Source organism: Vicia villosa, linkage group LG7 (assembly GCF_029867415.1).
Source record: "Vicia villosa cultivar HV-30 ecotype Madison, WI linkage group LG7, Vvil1.0, whole genome shotgun sequence".
NCBI lineage: Eukaryota > Viridiplantae > Streptophyta > Magnoliopsida > Fabales > Fabaceae > Vicia > Vicia villosa.
The window spans coordinates 21160142-21177471 of NC_081186.1; the positions used below are offsets into that span (position 1 = coordinate 21160142).

At 38.3% G+C, this 17330-nt stretch overlaps 1 protein-coding gene across 1 annotated transcript; it reads left to right on the plus strand.

Moving 5' to 3' along the window:
- The first annotated feature begins 4861 nt into the window (after nt 1-4861).
- On the plus strand, nt 4862-5750 carry LOC131618748 (uncharacterized). Its single transcript, XM_058889913.1, has 3 exons — nt 4862-5044; nt 5204-5657; nt 5743-5750. The coding sequence occupies exons 1-3, from the start codon at nt 4862-4864 to the stop codon at nt 5748-5750; spliced, it is 645 nt and encodes a 214-aa protein (XP_058745896.1).
- The last annotated feature ends 11580 nt before the right edge of the window (nt 5751-17330 follow it).

The window sequence follows — 17330 nt, forward strand, 5'->3', positions numbered from 1 at the left end:
TAAAAGATTAATAACTAAATAAACTTGTATGAGATAAATTGTAAAGTAATGCTAGGGGATGGTGTATGAAATTCCTTATAATAACAATACTCTTAAAATTAACCAGATCACTACTAATTCATATCATCACCAATTTTGAGTGTGACTTTCCAAATTTCCTTTAGGGAAAATCATATAATATTTCCTTTATACCCAAATTCCTTCGTTGTATAATAAGAATACTAATCTCTTTGTTTCAGCAGAAGAGTTACGTTTACAAATCTATATCTCAATTCCTTGATGATACTGATTTATATTTTTATATAAAAGCATTAACCTTGGTTTTTCCGACCTAACGTTAACCATAAATCAAAACCTTATTTTCCAATAATGGTTTGCATTAAGAATACTATATAAAAATATGATAGTGAAAAAGTTATGAAATTACTAATAATACGAGCAAATTGTCATTACAATAGGAAATCAGGGACACCCCCTAGCATTGGGGGGTTTAGCCTCTCATGTTCATAAAATTAAAAACAAACATAGTGAAAGAGAAACTCATTACAATAGAATTAGGATGACTTTGATCTTCAATAGCTTCCGCGGTTGAGAGATCTCCGTTTTCCCAACAATCGCATGTCTCTGCTCTTCCCCCAAATTGTACGTGAAAATTAAAATTCAATTCCAAAAAGATACCCTCTTCTCATGAAAAATAGGTTTAAGTAGTGATACTATGTTTCCATCTGGTGCAGAATGACAAAATTGCCCTTAATGAGTCCAAACTGAACAATCAGCAAAAATTGAAAAAATCTTCACGTTCACGCTGACACGGCCGTGTCAAACGACACGGGCTGCCCGTGTCAGCTTCTGCCCACGCCATTCTTCTTCTGATTCCGTGACACTGGCCTTGTCAAACGACACTGGCAGCCTGTGTCAAACGACACTGGCCGTGTCAAACGACACTGGCAGCCTGTATTTTCTTCTGCTCTTGTTCTAATTCTTCTAGAAACTTTCCTTTTTCCTGAAATCAATAAACACTACCAAAACAACGTCTCAAAAGCATCTAATTAGAAATATAATTAAAACAAGAACCGATTTGCAAAACATGAAGTAAATTAACTAAAACGATAGAAAACTAAACCATGGTGTTACCGGAATGAGCGATTTCTTACCAAATAATCGATGGAAAGTATGTAAAATTGGTGACCGATCACAACCCCAAACTTATCTCATTGCTTGTCCTCACGCAATGCATGAACAGACAAAACTAAGGTCACCCCTGAATTCAACTTACCACAATACAACCATGCTTTTCGCAACTCAACTTCCACCATTCCGGTCAATCTTGTCAGTTACACAACCCGAATCGCCCGCTTCACTTCCACATTAAAGTACTCCTTCACCTGTAAGCTCTTTCACACATCTCACTAATTCTCTCTGGGTTAAGAATAACAATTCACTCACAAGTCATAATATGCAATACCAACTTTTAAATTTGAATAAATTCTACTTTCATACACAAACATTTTGCACACACTTTTTGAGGTCTTTTGGGTTGTAACGGGGCTTAGGACAGGTGGGATAAACAAAGAAACGGATACACAAAGGTTTTGAGGGCTTGGCAATCATGTTGTCTTTCTTGTCATTGTGCTTATTTTAATACGATGGGGTTTAACATTGAGTCTTTACTTTCACTCAATTATTCGGGTATTTCAAATATAACCAAGTCGTTTAGCCAGGACAAGTGTGTTTTTATGAGATCTATATTTTTTTTTCTTCTTCTCTTTTTTTTTTCGGAGCATTCAAGAGTCTCCAATTTTTTTTTCTCTTTTTTTTTCACTTGCCCTTTTCGTATCAGGTTCACCACCCCAAACTTAGAACTTCGAACAATTTCTACATCTACAACATTTATGCCGAGCACGGGTAAAAGGGAAATTTTTTTTTCTTTTTGGCCAAGGGGTAGTATATGCGGTTTAAAAACAAACAAGGGATACTGTAACAACCCGTTTTTTTAGTATTTATTTTATTATAATATTTTATACTTTTGGTGTGTTAAATTAATTATTTAATCGCTAAGAGATTTAATTATTAATTTAATTAATTAAACTTGAGTTCATTTGTGTTTAATAGAATTAAAGTAAGTTATTAGAGAGTTAGATTAATTGGGCCTATTTATTGGAGTGATAAGCAATTAGAGGGTGTTATTAATTTTAAAGCCCAATATGATAAATAAAGATAGTAAGAGAGGAAATGAGGAGTAGAAACATCATTTATCATTTTTCTGGTTTTCAAGAATAGAAGTGGAGGAGAGGAACAAGAAGAGGAAGCTAGGGTTTTGGAGGAGAAATCAAGAGGTAAGGGGGAGAATCCCTAATCATTGTGGGTTAGTATAATGGGGTAATTGGTAGGTTAACATATTTATATTTATCCACAGTTAAACCTAATAAAATATGTGGTTGATTTCTGTTTAGTATACTAGATCTGTTGATGAATTGAAATCTGGAAAACCAAAGCTTAATGCCGAAAATGAATGTTGTTGTTTAGTATAATGCCGTTCCATTTCTTTTCATATCGTTGCAGTACCTATGCTAGAGTCACATGACCACTTAAAACACTACTTTTGCGTACTGAAAAAAAAAACTCGATCACTGTTCATTGCTTGTGGCAAATTGAAGAAAAACGCAAGACCCACTTGCTTGTGAATGAACATGCGCAATGATATACCATTGGCCAATTGACACACGTGAAAATACATAACATTATTAAATGGGAATGCTACTGTTGATACCTTAATTGAATAAAAGAAGAAAACGAACGACACTTGTTATGTAATGCGCCCCTTACTGTAGTGGGCCTTAAGTTATATAACATTAACATGTTCATATATGACATTGTGGATTTACTTACTGTAGCATATTTTACATAAAGAATGAATTAAGACCTTTTTTTTTTCATGCCCTGTTTCGGTTTTGGCTTTTAATGAAATGTGAGCACCCTGCCATTAAATGCAAATACATTTTAACAATAGGAGTGTGGCTGAACCAAGTTTGTTTAATTAAAGTGATGAATATATAGATTAATTAATACATGGATATATTCTTTGATTATTTTAGGTTGAAACTTCTATGAGTAGTTAAATAGTACCCTCCAAATGACTCTTAGGTTATTATGAAAAGAGTAAATCATATATAATTGATAACTTAGGGGTTAGCATGTGATAGTATTAATTACTAGTATTAATTAAAATGGTGGATTTGAAATTGTGTGTCGACTATTATATGTGAATAATGCTTAAGTGATGAGAATATGGTGTACAATATTGTGGATAATTCATAGAGTGGATTATTGTGATATGCGAAATATTAAGATGGTAGAGATGATCTTAATTGCATATGCTTGTTAACGTTGTACATACATTCATATCATGGTGTGCCTTGAAACAAAGGTGGTTTGCTTTGAAACAAAGGCGAGGCTTAGATTCTAAAGTGAATCGGAAGCGGTAAACTATATGTTTACGTTTGGTGGCCTTTGGTCTTGTCCGGATCGGAAGCGTGGCTTGGATTCTAGATATTGAATCGGAAAGCGGTGAAACCTTGGGTTCACAATTCGGTACCACATGCATAGCGTCACATATCTTGCATTGAGTCACGTTAAAATTATGCGATAATTGAGTATGTGAAATTGATGTAGTTGTGATATGTGTATGAGTTTGATAATTGAAAAGCGAGTGAAGTTGAATACGTATTTGATTAAATGTATGAATATGTGATAATTATGATTGTGTACTTGATTGAGAATATAATAGTAGAATTAAAAGACTATACTATTTAAGCTTATTGTATACTCGATAACATGTGAAAATAGGTGGATTACTATTATATATATGGTTATACATAGTATGATTAATTACTTGAAGTGCTGATTTAACCATTGTATCCCGTTATACTTTCTTCATAATGGTTCGTATTCTCACCCTTCTGTTTTAATGTTGCTCTCGTTTGGCGACATGCAGGTTCTGGAGTTTAGTAGCTCGTGCGGGACTTAGCCGGAGGTTCTTCCTTGGTTATTGGAGACTAGGTAGTGAGTCGATGCTCTGGTCATGTAACACTGGGTAGACTAGGTGTATTGAACTCATGTTATATTTGCGTATGTATTATGCTATGACTTGTGAACTTATTTATCGGTTACATGTTATTTTGAAAGGCTTATAAGCCAAACCCTTTGATTATACTTTATGTTAAATTGAGACTATTAGTCGATGTATGATCATGGTATGGGACATGAATCATTATGAATCACATGAGTATCATATTTTCCGCTATGAATGCATATCCAGGTTAAATTGTAATCTTATATTGAGTGTTATTAAAATGACCAGGTGTGTTGTGTTGTGTAGATAAATGCTGTCAGTTTTTTTAAGGTTTTTAGTTCTTCTAAAAGCATCGATGTGGCGCCCTTCTGATTTATATGCATGCTATTCTCTGATTATATGTTAAATATTATTGGGGTATGAAAAGGGGTGTTACATTAGTGGTATCAGAGCCTGGTCGACCAGTTGGTCAATAGTCGTTAATGTTTCCTTATCTTGTTGTATTTGATTTGTGTATCTGACACGATCGATACTGTTTGTCTGGTTGTTTGGTTGACTAGGACGATGGTTGCAGGCAGGAATGATGATGCTATTGCTGAAGCATTGGCGATGTTGGCTGGTGCTATTGGTCAGATTCCTCCAGCGAATGCGGGTAACCGGAACGGGGATGATGATGAGTACCGTGCTTTAGGGAGATTCCAGAGGAACAATCCTCCTGTCTTTGAAGGTGAACATGAACCAGATAAAGCTCAAGCTTGGCTGAAGGCGATTGAGAAGATCTTCAGAGTTATGAACTGTAATGATGCTCAGAAAGTGCAGTTTGGTACTCATATGCTAGAAAAGGAGGCTGAAGATTGGTGGAACAATACTCTTCAGAGGTTTGAAGAAGATGGAATTGAGGTTACTTGGGATCTTTTCCGTGATGTCTTCTTAGAGAACTATTTTCCTGAAGATTGTCGTGGGAAGAAAGAGGTGGAGTTCCTTGAGTTGAAGCAAGGAAATGGTACTGTTGCTGTTTATGCTGCTAAGTTTCAGGAGCTTATCAAGTATTGTCCTCACTATAATACTGCTAATGCTGAGAGATCTAAATGTTTGAAGTTTGTGAATGGTTTGAGGCATGATATCAAGAAGGCTATTGGTTACCAACAGATTACCCGTTTTACTGAGTTAGTTAACAAGAGTCGGATTTATGATGAGGATAGTAGAGAGAGTGCTTCTCTCTACAAGAGTTTGAAAGGAAAGAATCAGGATCGGGAGAAACCGTATGATGACAAGAGGAAACAAGCTGGTTTTGGCAAGAAGCCAAGTTGGGGAAGATCTTCTACTCCACTTAAGTGCTTCAAATATGGTGTTGAGGGTCATAAAGCTACTGAGTGCAAGAAGGAGGTTACTACTTGTTTCAAGTGTGGCAAGTATGGTCACATAGCTACTAATTGTAGAGGTGGTTCGAATGTGACTTGTTTCAACTGTGGAGAGAAAGGCCACGTTAGTACAAAATGTGACAAGCCAAAGAAGGAGCAAGCAAAAGGAAAAGTGTTCGCATTGTCTGGTGCGGGAGCCACCACTGATGAGAGGCTAATTCAAGGTACGTGCTTCATAAATGGTACACCTTTGATTGCTATTATTGATACCGGTGTGACACATTCTTTCATTTTCTTGGATTGTGCTAGGAGATTGAATCTTGTATTATCTGATATGCGTAGAAGTATGGTTATTGATACACCTGCTATGGGTTCTGTTTCTACTTCTTATGTATGTCTGAATTGTCCATTGAGTATCTTTGGTAGGGATTTCGGGATCGATTTAGTTTGTCTTCCTTTAGAACAACTTGATGTGATTTTGGGCATGAATTGGTTGGAATTTAACCGTGTGTATATCAACTGTTTTGATAAGACGGTCATCTTTCCTGAGAATTGTACTAAAGAAGATTTATTCTTGTCCGCTAAGCAAGTCGGCGAATCAATTCAAGGTGGAGCTGAATTGTTTATGTTGTTAGCAACCTTAGATGTGCACGAGAAGAGAACCATTGAGGAATTGCATATAGTTTGTGAATTTGCGGAGGTATTTCCTGATGATATAATTGATTTACCACCAGAACGAGAAGTTGAGTTTTCGATTGATTTAGTTCCTGGAACTAGTCCTGTATCGATGGCTCCATATAGGATGTCCGCTTCAGAGTTGAAAGAGTTGAAGAGTCAACTAGAAGAATTGCTTGAGAAGAGATTTATTCGTCCTAGTGTATCGCCGTGGGGTGCACCTTTTCTATTGGTCAAGAAGAAAGAAGGTTCGATGAGATTATGTGTTGATTATAGACAATTGAACAAAGTGACGATTAAGAACCGATATCCACTTCCGAGAATTGATGACTTGATGGATCAGTTGTTTGGAGCATGTGTGTTTAGTAAGATTGATTTGAGGTCTAGTTATCATCAGATTCGCGTTAGAGCTGAGGATATTCAGAAAACTGCTTTTCGGACGAGGTATGGTCATTACGAATATTCTGTGATGCCGTTTGGTGTGACTAATGCACCTGGCGTGTTCATGAAATATATGAATAGGATCTTTCATGACTACCTAGATAAGTTTGTTGTAGTATTCATTGATGACATCTTGATTTACTCTAAGAGTGATGAAGGGCATGCTGAGCACTTGAGGGTTGTTTTGTCCGTGTTGAAAGAGAAGAAGTTGTTTGCTAAGCTATCTAAATGTGAATTTTGGTTAAGTGAAGTAAGCTTTCTTGGGCATGTGATTTCAAGTGGAGGCATTTCTGTTGATCCTTCGAAGATAGAAGCTGTATCTCAATGGGAAGCTCCTAAGTCTGTTGCTGAGATTAGAAGTTTTCTTGGTTTGGCTGGTTATTACAGGAAGTTCATTGAGGGATTTTCTAAGTTGTCGTTACCGTTGACGCAGTTGACTAGAAAAGGGCAAGCCTTTATTTGTACTTCGCAATGTGAAGAGAATTTCCAAGAACTCAAGAGAAGATTGACTTCTGCTCCCATTTTGATTTTAACGGATCTGTTAGAACCTTTCGTGGTATACTGTGATGCTTCTTTGTTGGGATTGGGAGGTGTTCTAATGCAAAAAGGACAAGTTGTAGCTTATGCTTCAAGGCAACTCAAAGTTCATGAGATGAATTATCCTACACATGATCTAGGGTTAGCAGCTGTGGTGTTTGTGTTAAAACTCTGGAGACATTATTTGTTTGGATCAAGGTTTGATGTGTTTAGTGATCACAAGAGCTTGAAGTACTTGTTCGATCAGAAAGAGTTGAATATGAGACAAAGAAGATGGTTGGAGTTCTTGAAAGACTATGATTTTGGTTTAAACTATCATCCTGGAAAAGCGAATGTTGTAGCCGATGCATTGAGTAGGAAGTCATTGCACATGTCTATGTTGATGGTTCGAGAGTTTGAATTGTTGGAACAATTTAGAGACTTGAGTTTGTTATGTGAAGAGACTTCTAGTGGTGTGAAGCTTGGTATGTTGAAGCTTACTAGTGGTATTTTGGATGATATTCGAGAAGGACAGAAATCTGATTTGGGTTTGGTTGATCGATTCACATTGATTAATCAAGGAAGAGGTGGTGACTTTCGGATTGATGAGAATGGTATTATGAGGTGTCGTGATCGGGTTTGTGTTCCAGATGTTGCGGACTTGAGAAAGAGGATTCTTGAGGAGGGGCATAGAAGTGGTTTGAGTATTCATCCTGGCGCTACTAAAATGTATCAAGATTTGAGGAAAATGTTTTGGTGGCAAGGTATGAAGAAGGACATAGCGGAATTTGTGTATTCTTGTTTGACTTGTCAAAAGTCAAAGATTGAACATCAAAAACCGTCTAGTTTGATGCAACTGTTATCTATTCCCGAGTGGAAGTGGGATAGTATCTCGATGGATTTTGTTTCAGGTTCGCCGAGGACATCGAGTAATTGTGAGGCAATTTGGGTCGTTGTGGATAGATTGACTAAATGTGCTCATTTTATTCCGATGAGGATGGATTATTCAATGGAGAGACTTACTAAGTTATACATCGAGAGAATTGTGTGCTTGCATGGTATTCCATCGAGTATTGTTTCGGATAGAGATCCGAGGTTCACTTCGAGATTTTGGGAAAGTTTGCAAAGCGCATTGGGTACGAAGTTGCGTTTGAGTTCAGCGTATCATCTGCAAACTGATGGTCAAACGGAGAGGACTATTCAGTCACTTGAGGATCTCTTAAGGTCTTGTGTTTTGGAACAAGGAGGAAATTGGGATATTTTCTTGCCTTTGATCGAGTTTACTTATAACAACAGTTTCCATTCAAGTATTGGAATGGCACCTTTTAAGGCTCTCTATGGTAGGAAGTGTAGAACTCCTTTGTGTTGGTATGAGTCGGGAGAGAGTGATGTGGTTGGACCCGAATTGATTCAAGAGACTACGGATAAGATTAAGATGATTCAAGAGAAGATGAAGGCTTCTCAAAGTCGCCAAAAGAGTTACCATGATAAGAGGAGGAAGACTCTTGAATTTGAGAAGGATGGTCATGTGTTTCTTCGTGTTACGCCAATAACGGGAGTTGGTAGGGCGTTGAAGTCACGTAAGTTAACACCGTGTTTTATTGGCCCTTACCAAATTTCGGAAAGAGTGGGTGAAGTAGCTTATCGGATTGCGTTGCCACCGCTCTTTCTAATCTCCAAGATGTGTTCCATGTGTCTTAATTGAGGCGATATATTGCGGATCCATCGCATGTTGTTCAGTTGGATGATGTTCAAGTAAGAGATAATTTGACGGTTGATACAACACCTATGCGAATTGAAGATCGTGAAGTGAAGAAGCTTCGTGGTAAGGAGATCGCTTTGGTGAAAGTGATATGGGGCAGAGTCGCTGATGGCAACATCACTTGGGAACTCGAGGATAAGATGAAGGAATCATATCCGGAGTTGTTTGTTTGAGGTAATTTTCGAGGCCGAAAATCTATTAAGTGGGGGAGAGTTGTAATGCCCGGGGGTAGTATATGCGGTTTAAAAACTAACAAGGGATACTGTAACAGCCCGTTTTTTTAAGTATTTATTTTAGGGTTAATGAACTTTTTGGTCCTTATAAATATTGCAGATTTCGTTTTTAGTCCCTCCATAATTTTCCTTTAAGAAATCGTCCCTTCAAAATTTTTCGTCTAAACTATTGGTCCCTAACGTCAAATTTGCTAGAGATTAGCTACGACTTTAGCCACCGATTAGCTACGAAATTTAACGTTAGGGACCAATAGTTCGGAAGAAAAATTTTGAAGGGACGATTTCTTGAAGGAAAATTTTGGAGGGACTAAAAATGAAATTTGAAATATTTAAAGGGACGAAAAAGTTCATTAACCCTTTATTTTATTATAATATTTTATACTTTTGGTGTGTTAAATTAATTATTTAATCGTTAAGAGATTTAATTATTAATTTAATTAATTAAACTTGAGTGCATTTGTGTTTAATAGAATTAAAGTAAGTTATTAGAGAGTTAGATTAATTGGGCCTATTTATTGGAGTGATAAGCAATTAGGGGGTGTTATTAATTTTAAAGCCCAGTATGATAAATAAAGATAGTAAGAGAGGAAATGAGGAGTAGAAACATCATTTATCATTTTTCTGGTTTTCAAGAATAGAAGTGGAGGAGAGGAACAAGAAGAGGAAGCTAGGGTTTTGGAGGAGAAATCAAGAGGTAACAGGGAGAATCCCTAATCATTGTGGGTTAGTATAATGGGGTAATTGGTAGGTTAACATATTTATATTTATCCACAGTTAAACCTAATAAAATATGTGGTTGATTTCTGTTTAGTATAGTAGATCTGTTGATGAATTGAAATCTGGAAAACCAAAGCTTAATGCCAGAAATGAATGTTGCTGTTTAGTATAATGTCGTTCCATTTCTTTTCATATCGCTGCAGTACCTATGCTAGAGTCACATGACCACTTAAAACACGACTTCTGCGTACTGAAAAAAAAACTCGCTCACTGTTCATTGCTTGTGGCAAATTGAAGAAAAACGCAAGACCCACTTGCTTGTGAATGAACATGCGCAATGATATACCATTGGCCAATTGACACACGTGAAAATACATAACATTATTAAATGGGAATGCTACTGTTGATACCTTAATTGAATAACAGAAGAAAACGAATGGCACTTGTTATGTAATGCGCCCCTTACTGTAGTGGGCCTTAAGTTATATAACATTAACATGTTCATATATGACATTGTGGATTTACTTACTGTAGCATATTTTACATAAAGAATGAATTAAGACCTTTTTTTTTTCATGCCCTGTTTCGGTTTTGGCTTTTAATGAAATGTGAGCACCCTGCCATTAAATGCAAATACATTTTAACAATAGGAGTGTGGCTGAACCAAGTTTGTTTAATTAATGTGATGAATATATAGATTAACTAATACATGGATATATTCTTTGATTATTTTAGGTTGAAACTTCTATGAGTAGTTAAATAGTACCCTCCAAATGACTCTTAGGTTATTATGAAAAGAGTAAATCATATATAATTGATAACTTATGGGTTAGCATGTGATAGTATTAATTACTAGTATTAATTAAAATGGTGGATTTGAAATTGTGTGTCGACTATTATATGTGAATAATGCTTATGTGATGAGAATATGGTGTACAATATTGTGGATAATTCATAGAGTGGATTATTGTGATATGTGAAATATTAAGATGGTAGAGATGATCTTAATTGCATATGCTTGTTAACGTTGTACATACATTCATATCATGGTGTGCCTTGAAACAAAGGTGGTTTGCTTTGAAACAAAGGCGAGGCTTAGATTCTAAAGTGAATCGGAAGCAGTAAACTATATGTTTACATTTGGTGGGCTTTGGTCTTGTCCGGATCGGAAGCGTGGCTTGGATTCTAGATATTGAATCGGAAAGCGGTGAAACCTTGGGTTCACAATTCGGTACCACATGCATAGCGTCACATATCTTGCATTGAGTCACATTAAAATTATGCGATAATTGAGTATGTGAAATTGATGTAGTTGTGATATGTGTATGAGTTTGATAATTGAAAAGCGAGTGAAGTTGAATACGTATTTGATTAAATGTATGAATATGTGATAATTATGATTGTGTACTTGATTGAGAATATAATAGTAGAATTAAAAGACTATACTATTTAAGCTTATTATATACTCGATAACATGTGAAAATAGGTGGATTACTATTATCTATATGGTTATACATAGTATGATTAATTACTTGAAGTGCTGATTTAACCATTGTATCCCGTTATACTTTCTTCATAATGGTTCGTATTCTCGCCCTTTTGTTTTAATGTTGCTCTCGTTTGGCGACATGCAGGTTCTGGAGTTTAGTAGCTCGTGCGGGACTTAGCCGGAGGTTCTTCCTTGGTTATTGGAGACTAGGTAGTGAGTCGATGCTCTGGTCATGTAACACTGGGTAGACTAGGTGTATTGAACTCATGTTATATTTGCGTATGTATTATGCTATGACTTGTGAACTTATTTATCGGTTACATGTTATTTTGAAAGGCTTATAAGCCAAACCCTTTGATTATACTTTATGTTAAATTGAGACTATTAGTCGATGTATGATCATGGTATGGGACATGAATCATTATGAATCACATGAGTATCATATTTTCCGCTGTGAATGCATATCCAGGTTAAATTGTGATTTTATATTGAGTGTTATTAAAATGACCAGGTGTGTTGTGTAGATAAATGCTGTCAGTTTTTTTTTAAGGATTTTTGTTCTTCTAAAAGCATCGATGTGACGCCCTTCTGATTTATATGCATGCTATTCTCTGATTATATGTTAAATATTTTTGGGGTATGAAAAGGGGTGTTACAGATACAGGCTCAAAAGGGTTTGCAATGAGTAAACATAAATAAGGGACGGCTAGAAAGGCTCAAGGGGAAATAAAAAAAACGTGCCTCAGTGTGTGTTACATGTAGTGTCATATGAGTAAAACTTACGCAAATTCAAAGTGATAAAGTCATACCTGACTACTCTCTCATGATGATAAATTTCTGGCTTTTTCTGATCTCACCGTGTTGGGCATAGCTTACAGGATCCCGAGTGCTTATTGTGTAATGTCGCTTCTTTTCCGGTTCGTATGTACCAGCTTTCAATCTCGGTCAGGTGTTGTTAAGTTGCGTCCCACAATAATTCAGTTGTATCACTTTCAAGGGTGCCTGGGGTGCATCTTTCTCATTTTACTACCACTCCATCAATCATTCAGTGTATATCATCATCCTGTAACACATGGTAAAGATAACATAACAAAAGACTAGAAATAAACACACATAACTTGAACTAGAGAACTGAAAGCAATAAAGATTAAATTGAAAAACAATAAAGACAGAAAGAACCCCCCCACACTTGAACCAAACATTGACCGCAATGTTTGAATGCAAGGTAGCGAGAGTGACTCACAATGCTCTACTTGCGAGGCGGAGGAGGAAAATGCGACATCATATGTCGCATCATACGGTGCATGTCATCCATCAATGCACCCTGGCGAGCTATCTCAGTTCCCTGGCGAGCTATCGCATTTCCTTGGCGAACCTGTTCCACTCCTTGTCGGGTTTGTTCAGCACGGAGGTCTCCAAACTCCGTCTGTATCCACAACCACTCTTCTTGGTTCAAAGCTGAGAATCTGTTACCTACTTGAGGTGGTACCTCTTGAGTATTTTCAAAATTTCCTTGATCTTGTCCTTGATGGTGAGGTACCTCTTCCATCGGAACCTCCTCATCCACCATCTCTTCATCATACTCTTCCATGTCATCCGATAAATCACCCGCATAAGTCCAATTATCATGTTCCAAAATTGATACTCGGTCAGGATCCGGAAGGGAGAGAATAACCTGCTTCTGACAAACCAACCCAAAATACTCCCCCTGTCTCTGAATCATCCCTTGATTGACAAGTGCTACCATGTCAAATTTTGTCATACCTTCAACAGGGCGCTCATTTAGGGCGGCAGGATTATAATTAAAATGCCTAGCAATCTGAGTGATCATGCCGCCTACCAAAATAGCACCAGAGGTTGCTCGACTCACCTTTCCTAAATGGTTAGCCGCGAATGCGGCGACATTCACAGGATACCTATTTGCCATGGCGTGTAACAAATATAGTTCTGCTTTCGAGGCCACCCCCGTATTGTCCCCTCTTCCAAACAATGAGAAAGCCAAGCATTTCTGTAACACCCCGATATCCGCTGCACGCATCAACCGTGTCGGCCAACCGAGCATGTTACCGGCTTAATCAATAATCCCCCCTAGGTCCGCTTATCGGCTGCCCAGGAAATATTGTTTTTGCCTCCCGCAGGAATCGAACCATGTACCTAGGGGTTAAGTACATATTCATAGCAATTTCTGCTACCACTTGAGCTACTAGCTCAATTGGTAGCAGGAATTGCTATGAATATGTACTTAACCCCTAGGTACATGGTTCGATTCCTGCGGGAGGCAAAAACAATATTTCCTGGGCAGCCGATAAGCGGACCTAGGGGGGATTATTGATTAAGCCGGTAACATACTCGGTTGGCCGACACGGTTGATGCGTGCAGCGGATATCGGGGTGTTACAATTTCTGTGCATAACGAAAACATGGGTTTTGGATACAGGACGCCTTAGCGTTCTTAGCTACATAATGACCTGCTTGTGTAATTTTTGCCCAGAAAGATGAAGGATTAAAAGTTCCTAGTACAGCTCCGGGGCCATAGATGGGCAGGTGAAGGATTTCCCCCAATGTCTCAACTGTCAGTTCATGCTTTGTGTTATACAACCTGAATTTCAGGGTACCCGAATGGCACCAAGTAGGAGTCTCCCAAAGAGGCTGCAACTTAAATTCCAAAGTACTCAAAAATTCAAGTGTTATACGCGCGTAGGTTGGCGCTTCACAGTGCATGAATTCTAAAATACCGAGAACATGTAACATTCTATCTATTTCATTAGATAAACCCAATGCAGAGAGAGTTTCGGAACACATATACCTGGTGGGCATTAACTTACGCTGAAAATGGTGTTCGTAGCGTGCTTCTTGAACCGGTTTGGTGAAGGCAATGACATGGACATTTTGTTGAGCCACCGATACGGTGTTAGCACGTACTCGCGATCTTGATGACCCCCCCATGGGTTGCTTTCGTCCAACACTTGTCTTAGGAGGCATGGTGGTACCTAAAAAATTGACACAATTGAAATAGAGAGTTAACAGAAAAAGCTACCGTAGACGGGTAGAGGGTGAAATTCGGAGCAACTTTCGTGAAGGAAGATTGGCAATGGAGGATGTAAAAGGGGGAAAGTTAGAAGCTTTATGTGGAGATGGTTATGGAGTTTTGGGGTTTTTGGAGAGAGAGAAGAGGAAGAAGATAGCAATAAAGAGAGAAGAAGGGGAAGAGAAAGAGAAAAAAGGGTTAAAATTTCGTGGGCCCCCCTATGGTAAAAGAAAAAGAAAACCGAAAAAAAAAAATATATTCTGAAGACGCGACACGGGCGTGTCAAATGACACAGCCAGCCCGTGTCCGCCTCTGCCCGTTTTTAGCTCCCCCCTTGTTTTTTTTATTTCCTCGTAGAATTGACACGGGCGTGTCAATTGACACGGCCCACCCGTGTCCAATTCTGTCAGTTTTCTTGAGCTTCCTTTATTTTATTTTTTTTATTTATTTATTTTTTTTGAACTGAGGTTTCTTCTCCTTATTGAGTCGACTAATGAGAAAACCTGTAAAAAGACATGAAAACACAAATCATCGTTAGAAATAAACGCGTGGGTTGTCTCACACGAAGCGCTTCGTTTAACGTCGCATGGCTCGACGGTCATCCGTCTCACCGGGTGAAACGAACGACATGGATTTGGCCACTCTCTTGGCCTCTATAGTAGGGTTTTAGTCTTTGCCCATTGACTTTGAATGTGTCTCCATTTGCTTGATTTTTCAACTCAACTGCTCCATGGGAAAAAACCTTGTGAATAATAAAAGGTCCGGACCACTTCGACTTCAGCTTACCAGGGAACAACTTCAACCTGGAGTTATACAATAGAACCATTTGTCCTTCCCAAAATTCCTTCCTTTGGATCCGACGATCATGCCATTTCTTGGTTTGATCTTTATAAATCTTGGCATTTTCATAAGCTCGATTCTAAAATTCTTCTAGCTCATGGAGTTGAAGAACTCGGGAATCTCCCGCTTTAGCCAGATCCAAATTTAGGAATTTTGAAGCCCATAATGCTTTGTGCTCAAGTTCTAAAGGCAAGTGACAAGCTTTTCCATAAACCAATTGGTAAGGAGACATACCTATAGGCGTTTCGAATGCGGTGCGGTACGCCCACAACGCATCATCCAACTTACTTGCCCAATCCTTGCGAGACGAGTTAATTGTCTTCTCTAGGATCTGCTTCAGCTGCCTATTTGACACTTCTACTTGCCCACTTGTCTGTGGGTGGTACGGAGTTGCTATTCTATGCTTCACATTGTATTTCAAGAGAAGCTTTTCCATTAGGTGATTCAGAAAGTGTGTTCCTTCATCACTTATTAGAGCTCTCGGTACTCCAAACCTAGCAAAAATATTCTCCTTTAAAAACTTAACCACCACTCTCGCATCATTTGTTGGTAAAGCAACTGCTTCTACCCACTTTGATACATAGTCCACCGCCACTAAAATGTAGTTCTTCCCAAAAGACGGTGGGAATGGCCCCATAAAGTCGATACCCCAGACATCAAAGAGTTCAACTTCCAACATAGCATTTTGAGGCATCTGATTTCTTTTCGAAATGTTACCTGTTCGTTGACACTTGTCGCACTCTTTGATTATCCCTTGGGCATCTTTGAATAAAGAAGGCCAATATAACCCCGATTGGAGGACTTTTGCTGCAGTTCTATCACCACTAAAGTGTCCTCCATAGTCTGAGTCATGGCATGCTTTTAGCACATCCCTTTGTTCCTCCTCTGGAACACACCTTCTAACCAACCCATCTATTCCTCTCTTGTACAAGAATGGGTCATCCCACAAGTAGAACCTGCAATCATGCAAAAACTTTTTCTTTTTGTGATAATCGAAATCATCAGGGATTACCCCACCTACCAGATAGTTCGCGTAGTCGGCGAACCAAGGCACACCAATAACAGCGAGGATGTGTTCATCGGCGAACTCGTCCTTTATTGGGCGCTTATATTTTGTTTCTTCAATAGGTGACATTCGAGACAAGTGATCGGCCACAGTGTTTTCAGACCCTTTCTTGTCACGAATTTCCACATCAAACTCCTGAAGGAGTAAGATCCATCTTAGCAGTCTTGGTTTAGAGTCCTGTTTAGCAAAAAGATACTTCAAGGCAGCATGGTCAGTATAAACAATGACTCTAGAACCCAACAGATATTGCCTGAATTTATCGAAGGCATAAACAACCGCTAACAACTCCTCTTCGGTAGTTGCATAGTTCATCTGAGCAGGGTTCAACACATGACTAGCGTAGTAAATAACATGTAATAATTTTTCTCTACGTTGTCCTAGAACCGCCCCTACTGCAATATCACTTGCATCACACATGATCTCAAAAGGTAGAGACCAATCCGGGGCTACAACTATTGGTGCCGACACTAATTTTTGCTTTATTGTATCAAATGCTACGGCACACTCTTTATCGAAAATAAAGGCTTTGTCCTTAACTAAAAGCGTAGTTAATGGTTTTGCTATTTTAGAGAAATCTCTTATGAACCTACGGTAAAAACCCGCATGCCCTAAGAAACTTCGAATACCTTTTTCATTCATGGGAGGAGGCAACTTTGCTATGACTTCTATCTTCGCTTGGTCAACTTCTATTCCTTTATGGGAAATTTTGTGACCCAAAAATATACCTTCACGCACCATGAAGTGGCACTTCTCCCAGTTGAGGATTAAGTTGGTCTGTTGGCATCTTTCTAAAACAAGAGCAAGGTTAGTTAAACAATTATCAAAAGACTTACCAAAAACCGAGAAGTCATCCATGAATACTTCCATATGCTTCTCAAGCATATCGGCAAAAATAGATTGCATGCATCTTTGAAATGTGGCCGGAGCATTACATAGCCCGAATGGCATTCTTCTGTAGGCAAAAATACCAAAAGGGCATGTAAACGCGGTCTTCTCCTGATCTTCTGGTGCAACAGCTATCTGATTATACCCCGAATAGCCGTCGAGGAAACAATAGTAGTCATGTTCCGCTAACCTTTCTAACATCTGGTCGATGAAAGGCAACGGGAAGTGATCTTTTTTTGTTGCCAG

Excerpts from the sequence above, each read along its gene's own strand:
- LOC131618748 (XM_058889913.1), top strand. The coding sequence starts at position 4,862 with ATGAACTGTAATGATGCTCAGAAAGTGCAGTTTGGTACTCATATGCTA. Across the intron at positions 5,045-5,203 it reads ATTGTCGTGGGAAGAAAGAG|GCTATTGGTTACCAACAGAT; the intron begins GTGGAGTTCCTT and ends GATATCAAGAAG.